The sequence below is a fragment of the Monodelphis domestica genome, chromosome 4 (assembly GCF_027887165.1).
Source record: "Monodelphis domestica isolate mMonDom1 chromosome 4, mMonDom1.pri, whole genome shotgun sequence".
Taxonomy (NCBI): domain Eukaryota; kingdom Metazoa; phylum Chordata; class Mammalia; order Didelphimorphia; family Didelphidae; genus Monodelphis; species Monodelphis domestica.
Window position 1 is genome coordinate 228,056,180 of NC_077230.1, and position 17,225 is coordinate 228,073,404.

The 17,225-nt window shown below is 39.5% G+C and overlaps 1 protein-coding gene across 4 annotated transcripts in view; it reads right to left on the reverse strand.

The window, feature by feature from the left end:
• Positions 1–9,474: 9,474 nt before the first annotated feature.
• Positions 9,475–17,225, reverse strand: part of GRIK4 (glutamate ionotropic receptor kainate type subunit 4) — a 787,563-nt gene continuing 779,812 nt past the window's right edge. For all 4 annotated transcript variants that reach the window (XM_056794213.1, XM_056794214.1, XM_056794211.1 and 1 more), the window contains 2 exons: positions 13,592–13,710; positions 9,475–12,391 (listed from right to left, as the gene is read on the reverse strand). In XM_056794213.1, the coding sequence (XP_056650191.1) occupies positions 12,035–12,391; positions 13,592–13,710 (476 nt within the window). In that variant the 3' untranslated portion in view covers positions 9,475–12,034. The remainder of the gene's footprint in view (positions 12,392–13,591; positions 13,711–17,225) is intronic.

Below are 17,225 nucleotides of genomic sequence, written 5' to 3' on the forward strand. Positions count from 1 at the left end.
CAAAGTCAAAATGACTTTAATAGCTTTTATTTACAAAAGAGGTGGAAAGAGTGAAAGCAGAGAAATACAAAAAAGTAGAGAAGACATTAGCCTATCTAACTAAATATTGTCCTGGTGCTTGACTCAGCCAGGACTTGTTGACCTTCAACCATAATTAAACTCTCTCCAGAAAACAGGAAGTGAAAGCCAGATATCCACTCACCCAAGTTCCCTCCAAGAGGCAGGTCAAGATGATGACTTGAGCTGAAGGTGACTCCTGAAGCTGACTTTCTGCCTTGAGCCTACCTTCTTCTTGAAGCTGATTTCCTTCTTGAAGTTGAACTCCTTCTTGAAGTTGGACTTCCCTAGTCCCAGAAATTCAGGACGTTTTTGTTTCTGGGAACCACTTCTCACCTTCTGGAGAGTTGAATACTCATCAAAAGGGTTCATAGATTCCTGGCTGACAAAGGTGTGAATTCTCGAAGTATCTTGCTAGCTTCTTACTTACTATGTGGGGTGTTTAAGCTTTTGTTGATTCAATTCAAAAGTAGACAACAGAGAGTTAATCCTACCTTCAGTCTAGTGAGGCACTAAGTAGGGGTGCTTAAGTTAGTGTTAACTCAGGATAGACAAAAGATTAAAGAATCCTCTTTCATACTACCATACATCACTTTACTCAACCTATCATCCCAGAACCACTTGTTGAGCAAATAATTACATGCTTATATATCTTATATATCTCAATATAAGATCAATATTCTCAAGTGAATTTGTGATCTCATCAGTCTATCCATCAATCAAGCAATCAGTGAGAATTTATTAAGTGCCTGCAATGTCTTAGATACTGGGGATACAAAGACAAAAACAAATGAAACACAAAGACCTTGGGCAAGTCACTTAACTCTGATTGCCTACCCCTTGCTGTTCTGTTATCTTAGAATTGCTACTAAGACAAAAGATAAGGGTTAAAAAAAACCTGAATGAAACAAAGCCTTCATTCAAGCTCTCATAGTCTGTAGGAGGAAATGGCATGCATACATCTAAGTAAACCCAAGAGATTTGCAAGGTTAATGAAGAGAAATTATGAAGGTAAGCCATTAGCTGGTATAGAAGGAAGCAGAAAAGGCTTGACATAGGAGATAGCATTTGAGCTAAGCTTTGAAGAGAATTTGTAATTCTGAGTTGGGAAATACAATTTTAAGAAGAGAGAATGCATTGAAGGAATGTGCAAATATACAGAGATGGGAGATGAAATATTGTGTGTGAGAAATAGCAAGTAGGGCATTTCGGATGGAACAGAGAGAGCTTGGAGAAGAGTAATTTATAAAGAGGTAAGCTGGAGGTGGCAGAGAGGATAGAGTGCCAGAAAGATCGGAGTTCAAATTTGGCTTCAGATACTTACTACCTGTGTGACCCTGGACAAGTCACCCTATTTGCCTCAGTTTCCTCATATATAAAATGAACTAGAGAAGGACAAACCACTGCAAAATTTTTGCCAAGAAAACTCCAAATGGGGTCAGAAAGAATTGGTCCTGACTGAAATGACTGAACAAAGTTGGAGTCAGATGGTGAAGGACCCAGGCATTTCCTACAACTTTCTCTGTGTCTTTTTCTTTTAAATCTCTTTGTTACTCTGACTGTTTCTGTGCCTCTGTCTGTCTCTATTTCCCTCTCTCTTTCCATCCCTCCCTTTTTACTTATCCATGTTGCTTTGCGCTCTTTGACTTTTTTTCTTTTATTTCCTGGTAATTAATTTATTCCACAAGTGTTTATCAAATATTTACTTTATTCAGAGTTCTGTACTAGAGGTTACAGGAGCTTGAGTCGTTTCTAACCTCACTCAATGCAGATGCAGTACCTGATGAATTTCTAAGTGTTGCTCTTTGTATAACACTGTGGACTGAGAACATAGTAAACAAAGGACTCAATAAATATTGAATGAATGGATGGATAATTGAATGAATAGGGTCCCATCATCTGCTTGTGCTATTACCTTCCTCCTAACATTTCTCTTCATTCATTCCATATTCCAACTAAACTTTTTGACTACTGAACTCAACTTGCCATCTCTCCTGTTTCTATGCTGTCCCACCTGCCTGTCTTGCACTCTCTTTTTACCTTCTTCTCTGAGAACCCCCAGCTTCATTCAAGAGTCAGTATAGGGGCTCCTACCTTTTGAAGCCTTTTCTAAGCTCCACTATCATTAGTGCTTCCTCTCCCTTCTGAAATCTCTTTATTTATCTGTATCAATGTCGTATCTCCCAGTGGAATGTAAGATCTTCAAGGTAGGAGCAGTTTCCCATTTGGTCTGTGTTCTCAATGGCTTGCAGGGGGCTTTACATATCATTTTGTTGTTTAGTCCATTTTCAGTCCTGTTCGATTCTTTAAGACCCCTTTTGGGGTTTCCTTGGCAAAGTTACTAGAGTGGTTTGCCATTCCCTTCTCCAAATTATTTTACAGTTGAGAAAACTGAGGCAAACAGAATTAGGTGATTTGGCCAGAGTTAGTGTCTAATGCCATGTTTAAATTCAGGCAGATGAGTCTTCTTGACTCTGGGGCTATGTATGCTCTATCCATTGTACCACCTGGCTGTTCCTTTACATCTAAGAGCTTAATAAATGTTTGTACTTGAATTGAGATGGTTCCTGGGAATACTGGGAAACTCACTGCTTTCTCAAGTCAATGATGTAATTAACTCATTTTTTTTTTGGCTGGAATCAAGAGTATAAAATTGTGTATCTCTAACCCAGTGGCATGGCAAACTAGGTAGTAGATTCAAATTTTTTATGATTTATACGCCCCTCAAATTTGTGTGCCCAAGGCAAGTAGTCTTCTTTGCCTCACACTGAACACAGCTCTAGCTATATTCCTGTAAGAGGGCCTTTCCAGTCATAAACTTCTTTTGCATTCATACAGCTCCATAAGAAACTTACTTTGGCTCTCTTATTTTTAGTCTCTCTGATTGCAGAACATAGCATTTTTTTTTCCCCAGGGAGAAAAATCCCCGATCAGTCAAAGGCTTACAGATAAACTAAAAGACTGCTCTAGGTCAATGAGATGCATTGTATTAGAATTGTAAACTCTCTTTGCTATTAATAAGAGGAATCTAATCATAGAACACTTGGATCTGTTGAAATTCCATCTCTAGGGATGTAGGCTCAGCTTCCCTGATGATTGCTAAGCATTCAAAAGGGCAGGCTGCAACAACTGCTAAAAGAATCTTTGGCTTAATCTGAGTTCTTGGACCAAAGTGACTTTTCTCTTATTGGGCTTTTAGAAACAACAAAAGCAAGGCTCACAGCTGATGAAAGCTAAATGGGACTGAGTTCTTGAGAGCTCTCCACAGAATCCCCTGGAGAGGGAACACTGACAACAGGATCAGTGGTCACCAGGTCCAAACACCTTTCAAAGAAAAAAAAATGCCCTAGAGCTTAGGAAAAGATCAGCAACCCCCTTTTGCCAGGAGAGGACAACCTTCTACAACAATCCCTCTGAATGCTAAGAGCTGTTGCTTCTGAAAAAGCAACAATTGTCTTGTATGAACTGACAGAGTGAAGTAACTAGGAGAACAATTTATACAATAACAACATTGTGAAGATAAACAACTTTGAAATATTTGAGTACTCTGATCAATGCAATGACTAACCATGATTCTGGAAGACCAGTGATAAAGCAGTGTGCTACCCACCTCTTGATAGAGGTGATGGATGCAACATACAGAATGAAACTTTTTTTGGATACTGCCAATGCAGGAATCTTTTTTTTTTTTTGCTTGACTATGTAGATTTGCAATAAGGATTTTCTTTTTCTTTTTTTTCTTTTTCCTTCCTTCCTTTCTTTCATAAATAGGGAGAGGTGAGGAGAGAAAATGAATTTTTATTAATTAAAACCACAACATTTAATTAGAAAAACCAAAAGCAATACTAAATACACACAAAAAATGAATATTCTTCACCTCTGCAAAGAAAACCATCAAGGGGAAATAATTTTCTTTTCCCTTTCTCTTTCTTTCCTTTCTCCCTTTCTCTCTTTTTCCTTCCTTCATTCCTCTCATTCTTTCTCTCTCTTCTTTCTTTTTCTTTCTTCCTTTCTCTCTCCTTTTTCCTTCCTTCCTTTCTCATAAGGAGAAAATACATATTTGGGGTTTAATTTTATTATATCATTGGTAAAGAAGGTTACACCAGAGAAAATGCTACCCTAGTATAAGTTAGGAAGGTTACTTAAGACACAAAGATTTCATAGTTTTGTTTTGTTGCAAAGAAAGCTTTCTGAGAACAGTGTGGGAAGATAGCTGGTCAGTGTGTCCACTGCTGGCATAAGGATTGAGAAGTCTGATTCTTTTTAGTCAAGATTAAAGGTCTCTAAAGTCCTGGGAAAGAAAACAACCCTCTGAATATTATGTCTCAGACTTAAAATTCTATCAGCCTATCGATATCCTCTAAATATCTCCTCTCTCCAATTTCTTTCTCATTAGAAAAGTAAGTGAAATTACAAAATATATTGACATAGATAATTACTTACCAAATCAGGTAGCTCATGTCAAACTATCTTAAACCAGGGAAATGTTACCACATTCCAATCATACCTGGGGCAGTTTTGTTTTTAGTACATTTGAAGTCAATTGCATTCGCCTAAAGGGTAACATAATTTTTGCACTTGAGGCAAGTGACACAAAGTACACCAGGAGACAGAGGAGCTCACCTGGAGTACAATCAAGAGGGCCAAAATAGTAGTTTTTCTACTTTGGTTAATTATTTCTGCTAACCAGGTGCTAAGCTGAGTGGTTTTCATGCTTTTGAAGGACTGAAACATTCTCTAAATTTCTGTGTCTTGGCCTCCATGTCCCCTCCATAATTAGAGCTCAGCTTTTATTTCATTGGAAACAGTGATCTCTGTCAATCTGCTCTTATTTGAAACAAAATCAAAAAATTGTGTAGATGCTGGATGAATGAAATCCATTTGTAATTCATATATTTTATTGGTAAAAGAGCCAGATGATATTTCTAATTGCAGAATTCATTGTCAGACCTGAAAAGTTTCCTTCTGCCTAGTTTTCAATGGCCTTTAGCAACACTGAGTTAAATTAAAAGTCCATCCCTCCAACTCATCCTCATTGATTGTGTGCCCACAAAGCAAATGTCTTTGTATTTTGTCTGGGTGCTTGTTAACATTGGAGGAACACTTCGTGAAGGTTGTCAAGGAGGTGGTATTTAGGTAATCAGCTCAATCACTTTAATATTCAACTGGGAATTTTTAAAAATGCCTACCTTTCCTTTCACACATCTACATACACATTCATTCGGCTTAGAAATAAATTGCATCAAAGCCTGTTCCATGAGAACTAAGCCTCTGAGAGCTGGAAGACTAAATCCAACCATATTATCAAAGAGCACAAGAAAGGCTAAAGGAAGACAGAAAAATTGGTAACTATTTTGACATCGATGTACTTCATTTATCTGATACACACAGATATATACAGAATCTATAAATACACATATGTAGACATCAATCCAACCATATATGTAAATTCTCATCCCAAGATACACATATGTATACATCTTGGGGTGAGAATTTCCTGGTGGGAGAATTCCTCCCACCAATTCAGATCACAATCCATCTATGACTTAACAAGTTCAGGGGGCAGCTGGATGGCTCATTGAATTGAGAATCAAATCTGGCCTCAGACACTTCTTGCTGTGTCACTTAACCCCCATTGCCTAGCCCTTACCTCTCTTCTGCCTGCGAATCAATACATGGTATTGATTAATACTTAATCAATCAATTAATTAATTAATAATTTGCTATTAATAAATTGTTATTTATTTCTTTTTCAGTCATGTCTGACTCTTTATCATCCCATTTCTTGGGTTTTCTTGCTAAAGATACTAGAATGGTTTGTCATTTCCTACTCTGGCCCATTTTATAGATGAGGGAAGTGAGGCAAAAAAGGGTGAAGTAACTTTCGCAGGGGTCACACAGCTAGTAAGTATATGTAAAGACTCCTCTTCCTGACTCCAGGCCTGATGCTCTGAGCCACCTCAATACCTCAGTAGTTTTATTCATATTATGTCATACTCTTGAACTTTGAGGACATTCAAGGCCTTTGTGGAAAGTTGTGCTCAAAGTAGATGTGACACTTTTGCTTTGGTCCCAGATATGACCAAGTTTCCAGTCAATTATAATGCTGGTATATGTGAATATGTATTGTGTGTGCATGGTTGGGGCTGCATAGAAATAGAGCCTCTATTCTCTTATCTCATTGGAAAGTTGCCCAGAATGCAAAGGAAGACTTCATGGCAGTTATCTCATCAGAGCCTCTTGGCCATGTATAACTAGATTAGTTTATTGTCCTGATGCTGGAAAATATTCCCTGATCCATCTAGGTGCCAGAAATAGACAAATTTTGTTCTGAATTCATTTTGCACATTGGCATCACAAATTTGGTTCTGTATCTCTTGCCCTTCCTCATATCCTGACATTTTTGAAATGCTGGACTCAGCCTGTTCCTAAAGCATTTTCTTCAGACCCATTTCAGAACTGCTGGTTCATAACCCCAGTTTATGATTCTCCTTTTGCTGTCTGGAAAAACACAATTCCTCAATTCTAGTTAGATGAGAGTAAGAATGAACCAATGGATGAAGAATCTCTGAGCAAAAGAACTGTGAGACTAGAAACACAGAAGAAAAACAACTGCTTGATCACATGGGTTGACGGGGATATGATTGGGGATGTAGACTCTGAATGATCACCCCAGTGCAAATATTAATAATATGGAGATAGGTCTGAATCAATAACATATGTAAAACCCAGTGGAATTGCTCGTTGGTTATGGGAGGGGAGTGGAAGGAGGGAAGGGAAAGAACATGAATCATGTAACCTTGGAAAAATATTCTAAATTAATTAAATAAAATTAAAAAAAAAAAAAGAATCTTTGAGCATTGGAAGAAACAGGCAAAAAGGAAAAAAAAGAAAAAGAAAAAGAAAGAAACAGGCAAACCTAAACCTAAACCTCGAGAGGATGTGCCAGACAGGCAAGGAAAAAAATACTCTATTTTTTAATCTTAGAAGTTCTGAAGAGCTGACCATCGTGAAATAGCTAGATTTAAACTCATAAAAGAGATGAAGCAATTCTTGTTTCCCAGAAATGTAAAACTAAAGCCCCAGAAACCTTAGTCCCAACACCCTCTTTTGGCCTTTCCAGGCTACCTAGGCTAACAATGATCTCCCCTTGCTCCTTTCTTCAAGTCCTATAGGAATTAGAGCCTTTATCACACAAAACAGCGCTTCATTATGCATTCACTTGTACTGTTCCTACTTTCTGGAAAGTAAGTTGAGGTTCCCAGCCTTGTCTTCTACTTTTAAAAAAGGTCTCACGTGGCACCTAGGACATTGCTAGGTGTTTAAATATACACATCAGTGTATATTTAGTGTATTAGTATAATTTAGTATTTAGTATATATAGTATATTTAGTGTGTTCAGTGTATACTTAGTATATTCAGTGCAGTGAACTTGAGTTACCTTCTCTGTAACATTTTAGCAGATTCAGAAAGAAAGGGGAGAATACAAGTAGAATGGGTACAAAGGAATCTGAAAAGGAAACAGGTTTCTTTTGCTGATTATGTGATGAAGAGATTGCACTTCTTCCCCACTTTGAATGCTGAACTCGGTCTTCCAGGGCTGGAGTTCCTGTCAAAAAGGTATGATCCCAAGGTACTATTCCACTATAAAGACATAAATATATAATAATAATAACTACAACAAGTCCAAGAAGCTTAAATAGTTATCTAGAAATATATAGAGTATAAATTTTTGTTCTAGGGGGTATTTCAGTATTTTTAAAAAAATCTTTCACTTTCCTTCCTGAATTTTTGGCTCAAATCATCTCAGAAATATTTAAGAATGAACATTTGAGTTATTTCTGTGGGTTACCTATGAGTTGTCTTTTGGCTTTCTCCCCACCCATCTACTTTCCTCTCTCAACATTAGTGTTAGTTCAACTAGCCTAATGTTAATATTAACATTTTCTTTTCACTGATTGCTCTGCCCCAAGACTTGGTAGGAGATCAATAAAACTTGATGAGTAAGAAATAAAAGATAAAAATAATGTTCTCAGTAATGAATGGGCCACCTGTTTTCATTGGCCCATCTATAACTCAAAATTCAATGGTATTATTGATGCCGTTGGTTCTTGAAGCTGAAAGATATTTGTGCATTTCTATATTTGTGTCTTTCTTTGTTGGAAGCCACAGTTGTTTCCAACTTTGTTTCCATTGGAACACTCTCCTGAACAACTCAGGTTTAAAAGCATGCAGTCCACCACTGTTAGGCATGTAAGTAGTGTATTATGGCTGGGCAGGGCCTAGGTTTCCTTTTGGCTACTCTCCTTTGGGGATGGGAGTGGGGAGGTGGACTCTTTAGCATGGCTAGAAAGCCTACCCTGTATAGAAAGGCATAGAAATCATTCATGACACAAGGGAACCGAGAAGCAGTTCAGGTTTGGTTTCTCTATTTGAGGCCCCTTAGGAGGGGCTTGCTTTAAGAAATCACTGTGAAAGAGTTCCTTCTCTGATTTTTCCAAACAGACCCCTTTGTTATTGTCCCGAGAGAATTAACCAGTCAGGGAATCAAATCTCCCTTATCATTTCCAGGTTATTTTACCTTACTGCATACAGGCTATTGGCCAGAGAGCCACAAACGATTCTCTGGGGCTCACTCTAGTCACGAACCAGCCATTTTTGCAAGGTCCCAAGCTCCCCCCACTTTTTTTTTGGCCTCCCAGTATTTTACTTCTATACTGCAGGGGAAATCCCCCTTGGATTCCAAATGAAAATTAAACTCCTTGGAACCCAAAACTAATAAACTTTCACAGAGAGCCCCAGGTGGCTTAGTTATCATGATATTTCAGTCTCACCTAACCAATAAGAGGGCTGGTTGGCAAGTTCCCAGGATGAATATTCTCTTATGAGCATTGGATTAGAAGAAGCCAAAAGATTTTCAGCAATCTATGCGCTCAACTTACACCCCACCTGGGTTCTGAAGCAGAGATCTTGTGACTGGCGGGGCCCTGCAAAGCAATTAAAAGAAATAAAGCAAAGTATTATATTTTAATTGATGTAATCTTCAAGCTCCCAGTGGAATCTGGGGTGATATCTGACTAGAGTTTCCCTGAGAATCAATAGATGACTATTCTGTGAGAAGTGCCTTTAGGAAGACAAAACCCTCCGAATCGGGCACTTCATTAACATGTGTATCCATCTGGGGGGACTGGCTCAGACTCCCAAGGCTACCCAATGAAAGGAGCCACCCAGACTTTTCTGGGATTGGAACAAAGGGCTGCAGAGGGGTAGAAAGGCTGAGAAAGGGGGGGAGCGGGTTGGTCGGAGGGGTAGACAGAGGGTGTATTTATGTGTTTATTTGTTTCCAGGGGGCCTGGATTAGCCACATCACCACGGTGCTTTCCAAACCCAATCAGCTTTCATCTATCCATCCACTGATATTTCAGGATTTATTTCTGTTTTATTGTAAATATTCCAATCAAAGGAAGAAACAGACAAGGAAAAACTCCTTAATATACAGAATCAGATAGAAAATACAAGTATGGACAACGAACAGATAAAAAGCTAAGACAAATCAAAGGAGAAAACAGCTGGTTGTGATTTCACTGATCAGCTGGGGTGAAGAACTGTGATGGTCTCAGCAGCTATGGAAACCACTGTAGTACTCCCAGTGTCATCTTGATTCCACACAGGGCAAAACAGATTGTGTAAATGCTTCATGGGAACACCTAGTTTGCTAATTCATTTTTTTAAAAAAAAGTTTTCTATTCATCAATATTTCCAGCTCATAAAAACAAGTTTGTTTTTTTTAAACAACCCTCCCCACCCTAGATGTGATCTTACAGTCCTGACCACATTGTCACAAATGAGGGACATAGCCCTAGATTGTACATTAGCATGGCACCAAGTGACGAGTCTGTAGCCAGTCTGCCAGCAGGTGCCCTTCTCTCAAAATCCAAACTTTCTTTGCTGGATGTGAGGCAAGATTAATAATAATAATAATAAGCAAGTGTCCTGCGCAGTTTATTGTCATCAATGGTTGAAAGAAGAAGAATAAAAGAAAGAAAAGAAAAAGGAGGCTTTAGATCCAGGAGGGGGACCAGGTTGGCTGAGGACAGAATGGGCATCCTTTATAGAAATGCACAGGGGGGTCGGTGAGCCCCTGGGATTGCCCTAGCACGAAGAGTACGCCAACCTTCCCACACAGCCAAAGCATGAAAATAAACTTGTCTTCTTCCAAGGATGTCTTTATTTTAGAATATTCAAGACAGAAACAATCTGAGGACAAGACATATCTTTGATTCAGGGTGGTGGTGGTGGTGGTGGTGGTAATCTATTTCTTTCCCCCTCTGAATTTTCTAGGTTTACAATCAGAAATTGCATAGAATTTGTTTTCCATCAGAATATGAAAACTCTCCTATGAAAGTCTCACAGAAGCCAAGCAAAGGTCAAACAGCTGATTAGAAGTTCCCTCCCTTCTATCCAATTAGAACTCTAGCACCTCGCAAGCACAGCAATAACTAGTTAACTCACTTGACACTCTTGGAAGGATTCATTTATTTCTCCTGCTTTTTTGTGGCTGATAAAGAGGTTAAATACCTTTTCCAAAGCCACACCAACAGGGTCTTCTGTCAGAATGGAGATTAGGGTTCTGGAATCCTCAGCTCCCAGATCCCTGTGAATTAGACTGGACTTCTAGCTAGACTCCGAAAAACTCCCTTATTTACTGCTTCTGGTCTTCCCACTTAATACATATTCCCCACACCCACACCCACACACCTGATCTTCATATCTAGTAGCAAGAAATCTTTGAAACCAAGACAGCCCCCTGGATTGGGTTCCAGAGATAACTACCAAGTTGGTTAAAATAATGTAATTGTCAAAAAGTACACCCCATTCCATTGAGATGACTTCTGTCCTTGCTCCTCAGAGAACATCCCTTACCAACCTTTCAAAGTGAATACTGTGGGATGGAGAAGTACTACCCCATTCCCTTCTGTGCACAGAAGAAGGCCAACTTCATCAGAGCATCCAAGAGATGCTTTGGAGGATTATACTCTTCAGTATACATCTCTCTTCAGAGCATTACACTCACAAATGACCAAACCAAATGAAATAATAATGAAATTAAGAAGGAAAAAAGAAAAGACACATAACCCCTGAAATTCCAGGCGTTTCAAGGCCTCTCTGAGTTGACTTTATGTGATGATTAGTTTTTGGCATCTGTGTTTAGTTTGTTTTCTTAAAAAACAAAACAAAACAAAAAAACTCCTTGAATGGGCTTTGAGAATCTCCACCTGTTTCTTTCTTTCCCAGGACCCATTTCCTATTCCCATAATCACTGCATAGGAAGGAGAGTTCAGCACCTGAAGTCTGATTCATTGGGAGACTTCAGGCACTAAAATACAAGGGAAAAAAAAGATTATTGATTCTTCCTCTCCCTAACCCCACCCTCTCCCACCAAAAACCAGAAAACAAATAAAGAACTAAAATTTGAAAGAAAGACTCAACCAAACAAAATAACTCAAAATCCAGAAAAGAAAAACTTCCCTGGTGAGTTTTAATTCTCTCTGTGAGAACTGGACCCAGGGTACAATTGCCCTTTTCTAGGCCCGACAATTCACCCCAAAATTCTGTCCTAGAGCTGGACAGGTCTGGATGGGCCTTTCCAGCCCCAGACTTGCAGTGTCTTTTCTTCTAAAGGGAAAAGGCCCCTTGGGAGAAAAAGATAGGCCTTTTGAGTCTGAGAGGGTGAGCATCCCCTTTGCTTGTTGGGTGCAAAGTCTTTTGAAGGACCCAGCTTTCTTATGAGGGTCCTATCTCAGGCTGGGGTGTCAGGTTCTTTGATCTTTTTTTTTCTTTAAAAAATTATTATTATTATCTTTTAAGTGGAGAGAAGATTCAACACTGTACAAGTCTGAGCTTTGTGCAGCGGCACCTGATCTGATCCCTGCCCACCCTCCCTATCCCAGTTGTGGCAAGTTCTCTGAAGTCAGTTCTACTCCGGCTCACTGCTGTTGGTAGTCTTCTCCCATTCCAGGCTCTCCTCGCTCCGGGCTGGGGATGGCCGTGCTCTTAGGCCCTGGAACCTCCGACACTCTGGACAGACCCGGATATGTGTACAACCACGGGCCACCAAAGCAGCTTCCTGGGCCAGTCTCTGGGCAATGGGATCGGGCTCCCCAGCCCCGCAAAGCTTGCCATTGCTAAGTGTGGCGGTGCCCCTGGGTCGGCGCTCCTCTGGGATGGGGGGGCGGGGACGGGTCACCCCAGCTCGCCTCCGTCGCGGGTGAAAATTGTCCTGACACAGGATGATGCTGCGCAACTCTGTCACCATCTCCTGGCAGACAGACACCTATAAGATAAAAAGAAAAGAGTCTAGCCTCTCAGAACCAAAGGTATCATATTTAGATTGTCCTTCTCAGGCTGGATGTTGATGCCTAGAAAAGATCACTTCCTATCCATCTCTCTTCTCGGTTCTGGGGAACAAGGTATCCTATCTCCTGGGTATGAAGGCCAAAGGAGACTTTGTGGATCCCCTCTTGTGTCTCAAGAGCCCATGCCTGGCTCAGGTCTTACTGCTTTTCCATAGTCAAATAAATAAATGTCAGTGTCTGGCTCTTATACTTGAATGAACAACTCTGAAAATATAGCAGAGTAGTAGTGGAGTAAGAAGGACAAGGTTACCAACAAGCTTCTGGAAGGGGAGAGCAGAAATCATATAAGCAATGAATATGAACATGGACAGATTTCAAGAGATATTAGAGGATAGAAGGGCCTGGCATGCTATGATCCATGGATTCAGGAAGACTGTTCAAAAGTCTCCTTCATGAACCATTGGTTCTATCTAGTTATCAACACAACAAAGTCAAGAATGACGGGCTGGTCTATTTTTAAAGCACCCTTTTGAATAAGGGCCCTTCATTCTTTTATATGGGTACTCTATACATCATATGGGCAGTTATTAAAATTTGAGACAATAAAAGAAGTCTGATTTAAAAAAAATCCCTGTGTAGGTATTAAAACTTCAGTAAGACTTCTTGGGACACTGTGTAAAATGGTGACAAAGTGACTTTGGGTGGCTGCAATGACTACAGAAATCAGAAATGGGTTCTTGAATCAGCTGAGCCTTGAAGGGAGCTATGGGTTTTAAGTAGAGGAGAGGAGTATGAGAATTCCAGGTGTGATTTAATCTACTTTCTGAATCATACCATGAACATCTAGGACTTCTTGAGATATAGGATGGAACTTGTTTCAGCCCCTACCACATGGTCCCTGATCACTGATTTAGAGCTAGAATGAACCTTAGAAGCCATTTATTCTTCTCATTTTCTTCTCATTTTACAGATGTGAAAACTGAAGATCAGAGAAATTAAGTGACTTACCTAACAAAGGTCACAAAATTAGTGTCAGAGCTAGAATTTGAACCTAGGTCTTTGAACTCTAAATTCAGCACACCTTCCACTGTACTATGTTTCCTCTTAAATGATGCATGGATAGTTGAAATGTATTCCATCTGTGAACATCATACATAGGAATTCCCAGGGAGTCTTACCTCAGTTGCTTCTGAGTGTCGGAGTGTCCATAAAAACTCCAACATAGCCATAAAAATGGCCACAATTAAGCCACAGATAAGAACAACAAAGATTCCACCAATATTCTCCATTCCCAGGCCTGTAGGAAGGGGGGAAAGGGTCACAAAGGCAAGAAAATATATCATAGAGATTGAAGATTCTTCCTTACTTGCCATTTAAACTTCTGAACTAAAATTATAGAAATGTGTTTAGACTTACTACTTCTCCAAAAGATGCAAAATTGCCAACAATGATATTCTTACTCCAAAGTTAACTATTTAACATTTACAGAAATGGTATAGCCAACCCCGCCACCCCGAAAACAGAGAGATATCATATTGACCAGTCTTAGTTCATGGGATTATATTTAGAGATGGGAGGAACTTTAAAAGTCATCTAATCTAAGAATTGGATTTCACAGATGAGGAAACTGAGGTCTAGAGGAGGCTAAGCAAATGGCCAAGGTTCCATGGGGAGTAAATGGAAAAGGTTGGGGATTAAAACTCCAGTCCTTTGACATCAAATCTAAGGTTAGTATCACTATCTAGTACATAGTAGGAATTTGTATACTTGTTGAATTAACTTGTCCACATCATGCCTGTTCCCAAGTGGTGGTACAAGACAAAGCAGCTTGGCAAAGAATTAGCAAGAACTGATGGGGAGATGGTTGGTAGAAAAGAAGAGGCAAGAATTTTCCTGTTACTATGGCCATATGGGTAAAATGTAAGTCTGTCTCGATGAGCCTTTGAAGATATTTAGTTCATTTCATTAAAACTTAATTATTCCTAGTATTTGCATGCATTGGTATAAAGCAGTGATGGCAAATCTATGGCATGGGTGCCAAAGATGGCACACAGAGTGCTCTCTGTGGGTACTTGGCCACACTCCCTCCTCACCCCACCCTGCTTTCATTATTAGAAAGGCAGAGGGATTTGGACAAGCTGCTCCCCTCCCCCTCTTCACCCACCCTGGACATTTTTCACATCCTCCTTCCCTCTGCCCAGAGCACACAGTGGGTAGGGTAGGTGGCTCAGAGGCAGCAGAGCTGGAGGGGAGTGGAGCGCTCAAACCACTCCCTTCCCCTTCTCTACAGTGGCTGAGGATATTTTTTACTTTAACCTCCCCTCTATCCAACAGCCCAATGGGAGTGCTTTCCCTCATTTGTGGGATAAAGGGAGGTGGGGCATACCCAGCATAGGTGACAGGTATAGCACCTGGTCTTGAGGAGGGGGGGTGGCATCTAGTTTGGGGGGTACAGCCCAGCACTCCATCTCTAAAAAGTTTGCCATCACTGGCATAAAGTAATTGGCTTACCTGAGCTAGTCTTTCCACTACCTACATTTTAACCTGAGTCTTGTGTTTATACTAGAAGACCTATGATACATTGGAGGTATCCTCTATGAAGATTTTATGGAAAGACTTAAGACAATAGTCATAGAAGGAGAAGTCCTGAGGCATGATAATCATTATCTCTAAAAGGAGAAACTGAACCAGTGATGTTACACACCCATCAAAGTATCCGTGTTTACAAAATAAGAAAATGTCTAGTTGGACATTGAAGAAATTCAGTTGATCAGCTGTTTGTATGGACACAGCAATGTACTTGATTGATTAGAGAGAGGAACCATTTGGCTATTTTGGCTTCACATGTAGATACCAATTTTGAGGAAACAAGGAAATAAGGATCAACAGGCCCCTCAAATATAATGATAACTGCCACAAATTAGAACACAAGCTTTTTTGTTTTAAATTAATTATTTACTTTTTTGTTACATTAAAGTTCCTACATATCTCCCTCCTTTTCTCTCTGCCCCACACTAGAAAGGCATCATTTGACCAAAAAAATATATATATATATATATATATATATGGAAAACTATCTTATTTCTACTTATCAGTTCTTTGGAGGTGGATATATACAAATCATTCTTTGAACAATGTTTCTGTGGCTTTATATAATGTAATTTGGTCCTTCTTTCACTCTTCATAATTTCATATCTTCCCATGCATTTCCAAAATTAATCTGCCCATGATTTCTTATGGGACAGTATTATTCCATTACAATCATATATCACAACATTTGCTTTAATTTTTAAAATTTAATTAAAAAAACTGTAAACCCTGACCTTCCATCTTAGAATCAATACTATATATTGGTTCTAAGGCAGAAGAGTTTTAAGGACTAGGCAATGGGGGTTAAGTGACTTGCCCAGGGTCACACAGCTGGGAAGTGTCTGAGGCCAGATTTGAACCCAGGACCTTCCATCTCTGGGCCTGACTCTCAATTCACTGAGTCATCCAGCTGCCCCAACTTGTGTACTTTAAATGAGACAATTTCCAAAAAAATCACAGTCCTGGTCCTGGCTATGCACAAAGCAATAAAAGCACAAAGTCATGGTTATGGTTAGAGTCATGGCTGTATATGAGGGGTCATGGCCATTGGCATGATCAAGGTTGTGGTAGTACCCAAAGGGCTGTGATCATGGTCATGTTCAAAGTCACAGTCCTGGTCATGCTCATGGCTATAGTCATGGCTGCGTACAAAGAATCATGGTCAAGGCTGTGGTGGTGTTCAAGGGGTTGTGATCGAGGTCATTGGTTATGGTCATGGTGGCATGCAAAGGGTCATAGTCATGATCATGGTCATGGATAGTCATCTCCGACACAAACGCTCAGCCACTTAGTGGTCGTAATGATTAGCGTCTAATCAAATCAAAGTTGAAAAAGATGCCAGACTGAAATCTGGTAAAATTAGTTCCACATAAGTTTTTGTGACAAACCATAGTTCTGAGAGTTGGGGAGGTACAAAGAAAAGGCTTGAAAACTATCTCTGTGAATTATAAAGTCATGAAAGAATTTGCTGAAGTTATTCACCCTTTTATAGATGCCTCGGGTATGACTCCCATAATTATTATTACAAATAAAGCCACGTAGGCAGCAATACCTGTCCAAACTACTAACTTGCTTATTTTCTCTGTCAGTACACATAGCATCACTGCCGAAGTCCCTCTGCAAATCTAGTTTCAGACTTCAGCAAAGCTTCCTAGACAAAGTGAAGAGAAAATCCCCTTGAAAGTGTCCTTCCATGGAGAGGAATGGAGACAGGCAGGCACAAAAGGGCTTTCTGGAGCTTGGGAAGGTAGAGTAAAGGATAGGGATGTTTTCTTCTGCATATATCATAGAAGCATGAATTTGAACTATGTACGGAGCTATGCTAGATAAAGTCAATTTTCAAACAGTGGATAATTTTTTTTTTGTTAAAATAGTCATGTATAGTTTATTTTTATCAAAATAAAGGTTTATCAATATGTTTCATAGTATAAAACGTATATATCAAATGGAATAGCCCTTAAATCCATATAACAAGTGAAATGAAATGCAAAAATACATCATTGAAATGGAAGAATTACAAATGACTTGAAAGTTTTTCTTTCAGAGACAGCCAAAGCTAGCGCAATTTTGTTTTAAAAGGAAAACAGAATTAAGCAAACTTAAATCTATACTTTATCTCTCTTGCATCCACCTGTCTTTTATGTACATGTTCTCTCCTTCATGATAATGTAAGCTCCTTGGGGGCAGTGACTTGGCATTTCTCCATATTCCCAGGAATATATA